At 23.1% G+C, this 6,525-nt stretch overlaps 1 protein-coding gene across 2 annotated transcripts in view; it reads left to right on the plus strand.

The window, feature by feature from the left end:
- Positions 1-6,525, plus strand: part of LOC117174919 — a 36,000-nt gene that overhangs the window by 11,274 nt on the left and 18,201 nt on the right. For both annotated transcript variants that reach the window (XM_033364375.1, XM_033364374.1), the window contains exon 8: positions 142-390. In XM_033364375.1, coding sequence (XP_033220266.1) covers positions 142-390 — 249 coding nt within the window. The remainder of the gene's footprint in view (positions 1-141; positions 391-6,525) is intronic.

Raw genomic sequence — 6,525 nt, forward strand, 5'->3', positions numbered from 1 at the left:
TGTTATGATATTTCTGAAAAATAAAATGAAATTTTGTATTAAAAAGAAAATTGAGCTAGTTGACAAAAAGTTTGTTTAAAATAAAAATTGAATTCACTCGAAATATAAAATAGAATAATCCTTTTTCGAATTTTTCCGAAGCAATCAGTCACGTTTGGATCGGAGGAGTTTACAATGCGAATTTAAGTCAGTGGACATGGAACCACAATAATCGCAGAATACCTTCGGAAAAAGATAGACTTGGTTTTCCACCCTGGACTAATACTGAGGGCGAATTTGATTTCTACAATGAGGCTTCAACGTGTCTTAATTTGGACAGAAGTGATCATGTTAAAGCACATTTATACGGATTGGATTGCAGCAATAAACAACCTTTCGTCTGCAAGATAAGTACGATAATATTTTTAGTAATTTTCGTTCTTCAATAATTCGAGGAATTTTTTGAATCAATATTAAATCAACTTTCATTTTTGAATGAAAATAAAAAGTCCGAATTCTTCAATTTTTTATTTTTTGGATAAAAAGTATTTCAGAACGAGATCACAAAATACGTCCTTAATTCATATTTCACATAGGATTTATTTTTGTTTTTGTTTACAATATCATTAATAAAACAAGTAACTCTAGGGTTATTTAAATTTATTGTGAAATTTAAAAAAATTGAGAATATCGATAATTTTCTTTCTTAAAAATAAGTTCAGTCACGGAGAATAAATTTTGATTGCCCAGATGACACCTAATTTTTGTGAGATCTTTTCCAAGCTTAAAAGTCGGCTATTTTTGTAAAAATAAAAAAAATGTCAATACAAATTTACACAAATTTTTCAATTGTAGAAACTTATACCTTATAGTTAATATTTTTAATTTCCCTTCGCTCGCAAGTTTGAGCATACGTATCTTGTTTCGTGATTGTGAAATCTCTTTCGTTAAAGCTCCCTGGGCTTCAATAAAGTCATTCTCATCACGTACTTTGTGCTTGGCACTCGATTTTTTTGAAAATGAGAACTCTTTTCGACACTATGTTCAACACCTATTGTATTAAATTTCTTATTACATTTAGTTCTTTACCTCTGTCTGGTATTGCTTATTAGGATGTTGAAAAGGAAAGTATGCATTTTATTTATCATTATTACTTTAATATTTGTTCCTTATTTTGCAGTCTTGTTTTTATAATTTCAAAAAGTGCATATTCCATTAAAAAACAGTTGTTGTTAAACATTTTACTGCAACTTGTGCCCTTTTTCCATAAATTTTATTTGATTATTTTCAATGTTATTTTTACGATTTAAACCAAAAATACGCATCCTAGCTTAAGAAAATGTGTAGTTGTAATTTAGGCGCAACATTTTATTGAACAGAAAGTTATTGTAACTTGCGTCCTTTTCCAAAAAGTTATTTTTTTATTTTTATTTCGAATATATTCTTATGAAAAAAGTTTATAATAAATTTGTAAATATTTTTTGATTGAACAACTTTTGTCTATTCATTATTTCCGCCTCTTGTGTCCTTTTTCCAAATATTCAATTTCTTTAAGTTTAATCTTATTTTTTACGATGAAATGAAAATCTACTCGTCCTATCTAAAAATGATTAGTAACAAATTTGTAGATCCTTTTTTGAGAACAAGTTTCGTCTATTAATTTTTTTTTAACCTTTTGTCATTTTTCAAACAAAAATAATTTTTTATTTTTAATGTAATTTTTTACGGTTGAAATGATAACAAAAACTGTGCATTCAATCAAAAAATGAATAATAACAAATTTATAGATATTATTTTGGAGTCGTTTGTTCAAAATTTTAACATTTATTATTAATAATGTTGGTTTTTACGAATAAAACAAAAACTTTACATATTATAAAAGAGTAATTTATAACAAATTTGTACATCTTTCTTGGGTGCAAAATTTTTGTTTTGTCATTTTTTGTCGTATCTTAGAAGCTTGACTGCAAATAGAAAGTTTCATTTTTCAATATTTTTTAAACGGTCAAAATTTGAATTTTCGATTTTACAAGAAAGAGGACAAAAGCTTTGCTTTTTGAACATTCTACAAGATTGTCATAACAACTTTTAGAATTTTGTTGAAAAATCGAAAATACACATTTTGACCGCACGAAAAAATAATCAAAAATCAAAAATTCCATTTAGTGGTCAAACTATACAAGATACGAAAAAACATAAATAGCCAAAAATTGTGCATCTAAAAAATATCTACAAATTTAGTTTAAATCACTTTTTGATGTGACGCGTAGTTTTTGTTTGATTCACAAAAAAACAGCATTAAAAATACAAAAATTAAATTTTGGACAAACAACGCAAGCTACAAAAAAATAAATAGACCAGATTTGTTCATATAAAAAAGAGCTACAAACTTGTTATGAACCATTTTTTAATAGAATTCGTAGTTTTTGTTCTGTGAAAAATAACATTTACAATAAAAAATTTAATTTTTCGAAAAAAGAATTAAGGTACGAAAAAAATATTCAAAAATTGGGAATACAAAAATATCTACAAATTTTTTTAGCAATAACTTTTTTATAGGATGCGCAGTTCTTCTTTCAATCGTAAAGATAGCACTCAAAACAAGAAAATTAAATTTGTGGAAAAACTACAAGAGAGACGAAAAAACATGAAGAGACAAAAATTGTTCAACCAAAAAGGATCTACAAATTTGTTATATACTTTTGTTATCAAAATAAATTTAAAATAAGAAACTAACTTTTTAGAAAAACGAAACAAGCTACAAAAACCTTTTATTCGAGAAACATTTCGGCTGAATTATATTTACAAATTTTCCTAGAACCACTTTTTTCAGTTCAAATCATAACAAATAACATTAGAAATAAACAAATTAACTATTGTAGCTGAGAATAAAAATTACCGCAAAATAAGGAGCAAATATTGAAGTAATCATGACTGTTCGAGATTGATTGATAATTTTAATTTTCTGTCCATATTTCTTACTTTTATCCTGAGTCAGAGTCTTTATCTCACTCATAGTTTCTGTATATAAGTTCAATTTTAATTTTATTTCAGTTTTATAAATCTATAAAATATAGACGAGTTCAATTTTTAGAGCAATTTTATTGACATTAATTTAATTCAGGTGTGTTATTTATTCACAGTGACCTGTATTGTATTTATCGTCAAGAAGATTTTTTAAACATTCATCTTTGTTTGTTACAAACCTAACCAATTTGCTAATCAAGCACAATATATCATTTTAATCAGCCTTCTGCGAAACTTCAAATTTATTATATAAAAAATAGTTTTTTTTGTATACAAATTATGAATAAAAGTTTATATTTCATTGGTAAAATAAAGTCATAGGGGCAATTATTCAGTTTGAAATGACAAAATTAAATTTTTTAATTAATGTTCAGTTTTTCTTCCACTATTCCGAATTTCACAAACATAATATTATTGATAACTGAAAGAACGTTTCATATTAAATGTTTTCAAAAGTTTCCTATTTTATTATAGCGAAAAATTAAAACAATCATATATTAAAATTTAAAAACGAACTGTTTTGAAGAAAAATCGTCTCCTTTTTTTTTTTAATAACATTTTTTTATTACAATTTTATCGGTTGAACTTTTTTGTCTTTGGTTAAAAATTACTTTTTTATTTGCTTTGGTTTTATTTTTGATTAAAAACTTATCTTTTTTATTTGAAAAATTACAGGATTTGCTGGTTATTTGTTTAAGATTCATCTCTTGGGTTTAACATAAACTATTTTGATGAAAATCAAATTTTTTCGTTAAAAATTGATTAACTCAACATTTAACTTTCTGTTTTTTGTTAAAAATTCGTCTCTTTCAGTTTAAAAGCATTGGGATGCAAATTCATGTATTTTATTGAAAATTTATCTTTTTGGCTAAAAATTAATATTTTCCAATCAAGAGAATTTTTCAACAAGAAGAATAATTATTCTTCTTGTTTGCAAATTCAATTATTTTGAATATAAATTCATTTCGTTGGCTAAAAATTGAACTACTTTGTTAAAAATATTTTTGTCGTTAAAAATTAAGTTTTTAGTTGGAAACTCGACTGTTTGATAGAAAATTCATCTTCTGATTAGAAAATTTTTCTTTTTTAGTTGGAAATTTATTATTTTTGATTGAAAATTTAAGAATTTTGTGAAAACCTCCTCTTTTTTGTTCAAAAAGATTGTATAACTGAAAATTGAACTATTTTATAGAATACATTTTATATAATAATTTGTTAAAAAGTAGTATATTTGGTTGAAAATTCATCTCTATGACTGAAAATTAATTTTTTAACAGAAATATATATATCCTGGGAAATTAATTGATTAAAATAAAAATTCGTTTTCTTTTAGCAAAAAATTTGCCTTTTTTAGTCATAAAATTTAATATTTAGTTGTAAATTTAGGTATCTTATTGAAAATTTACCTTCCTTCTAAAAACTTAATCTTCTTGTTTGAAAACTGGTTATTTTGGTTGAGAATTTAAATATTTAATTTTTGGTTCACTTATTATCTTAATTAATTAAAAATTCTACTATTTGAAAAGAAAAACAGAGAATGTTAACAAGAAACGTACTTTTAATTTTTTCATAGACAATAAAATTCTTCTTTTATAATTTATTTTAATTCAACACCGAGGTCATAATCTTTTTTATCAATAAGATCTTTAAAAAAAAATTATGCTTTAATGTTATGTTGGTAAAATTCAGAACTTCGCAATTAAAAGTGGCCAGTCCTAATTAAAATATTGAATTTTTTCCCCTCAAACTGAATGATTCACTCTTGTACTTTATTTTACAAATTAACTATAAACTTTTATAATAATTTGTATTGAAAAATCTATTTTTTCTACCAAATAGTAGACTTTTTAACTATAAAAGATAAATTTTGAACCAGAAATAAAACAGTTAAATTTTCAACGAAAATGATGAGTTTTCAATGAAGAAGATTAAGTTTCTACTGGGAAGCTAAATTTTGTACAAAAAAAACGAATTTTTAACAAAATTGTTAAATAACAACAAAAAAGACGGAACCAATAATTAAATAGTGAAATTTTTTAATAAAAAATGAATTTTAAACAATATAGTTCAATTTGCAACAAAAAAGAGAATTTTTAACTAAACCCCAAAAAGATTTTAACATTAAATAAAATACTTAATATTTAAGTTGTAAAAATATTTATAACAAAAATGTTTTAATAAAATATTTGAATTTTTATCAAAAGAAATGAATTTTGAAAAATTAAAAGAAAAATAAAACTGTTCAATTTGCAGTTTAAAAAAATTGGTTAACCACCAAAAGAACGTTTGAACAAAATACTTAAGCTTTCATCCAAAAATATTGAATTTTCAAACTAAAAAATAAATTTCAAACAAGAATGAAATTTTCTACCAAAAAGTCGGATTTTCACCTAAAAAATTAATTTTCAACAAAGAAAATTATTTTTAACAAAGTAATTATTTTCTTTTTAATATTTTAAACATAGCAATAAATTTCTAACAAAAGAAATTAATTTGCAAACAAGAATAATAATTTTCTAAAGAAAAGATCAATATTGTCAAACACATAGTTGAATCTCAAACTGAACAGATAAAAAAGATACGAATTCTCAATAAAATAAATGAATAATTATCTAAATAGTATATTTTAAAACTAAAAGAGGCGAATTTTTAACCAAAATCAAAGAAGTTAAAATTTCAATTAATAAATTGTTAACAGTAAAAAAAATGATTTTCATCAAAATAGTTTATTTGAAACGAAAGAAATTAATAACATATATATAATAATCAAAAACATTTGAATTCAAAAAAAAAAGATTTATCGCTAAAACTGTGTTTTTTAATTTGAAAATATGTTTGTTTTTATTCTTCGCTATAAAAATTAGAAATCTTTTAAAAACATGTACTATGAAACGTTCTTTCAGTAAACAATAATGTTATGTTTGTGAAATTCAGAACTATGCAAAAAAAACTAACAGTATTTGAAATATTACATTTTTTTTTTAATAATTAATAACTGACACTTCGACTATATTTCACGAATCAACTATAAACTGTTATTATTATTTGTGTAAAAATAACTATTTTTCATATATTAAATTTGAATTTTAGCAGAACTCGGGCAAACTTTCTACTAAAAGAATAAGAATTTTCAACGAAATGGTTAGATTTTCAACTATACAAATTAATTTTAAACCAAAAATGGAATAGCAAAATTTTTAGATGAAAAAAATGGAATGCAAGTTTTTTTTCATGAAAAAAATTAATTTTTTGCAAGAAAGAGCCAAATTTTTAATATAATATTTAAATTTCCAGGTATATAAATTCATTTTCATCTAAGGTAATGAATCTTCAACCCAAAATATTACTTTGCAACAAAGTAGTATGACTTTGAACCAAAAAAAAAGAATTTTCTAGAAAAAATGAAATACCTGATATTCCAATAAAAAAAAAGATTTTAATATTAAATAAAAAACCGTTCAATTTAAACAATAAAAGACAAATTTTAAATAAAATACTCACTTTTGAAGTACAAAAACT

The sequence above is a fragment of the Belonocnema kinseyi genome, chromosome 6, assembly GCF_010883055.1.
Source record: "Belonocnema kinseyi isolate 2016_QV_RU_SX_M_011 chromosome 6, B_treatae_v1, whole genome shotgun sequence".
NCBI classification, from domain to species: domain Eukaryota; kingdom Metazoa; phylum Arthropoda; class Insecta; order Hymenoptera; family Cynipidae; genus Belonocnema; species Belonocnema kinseyi.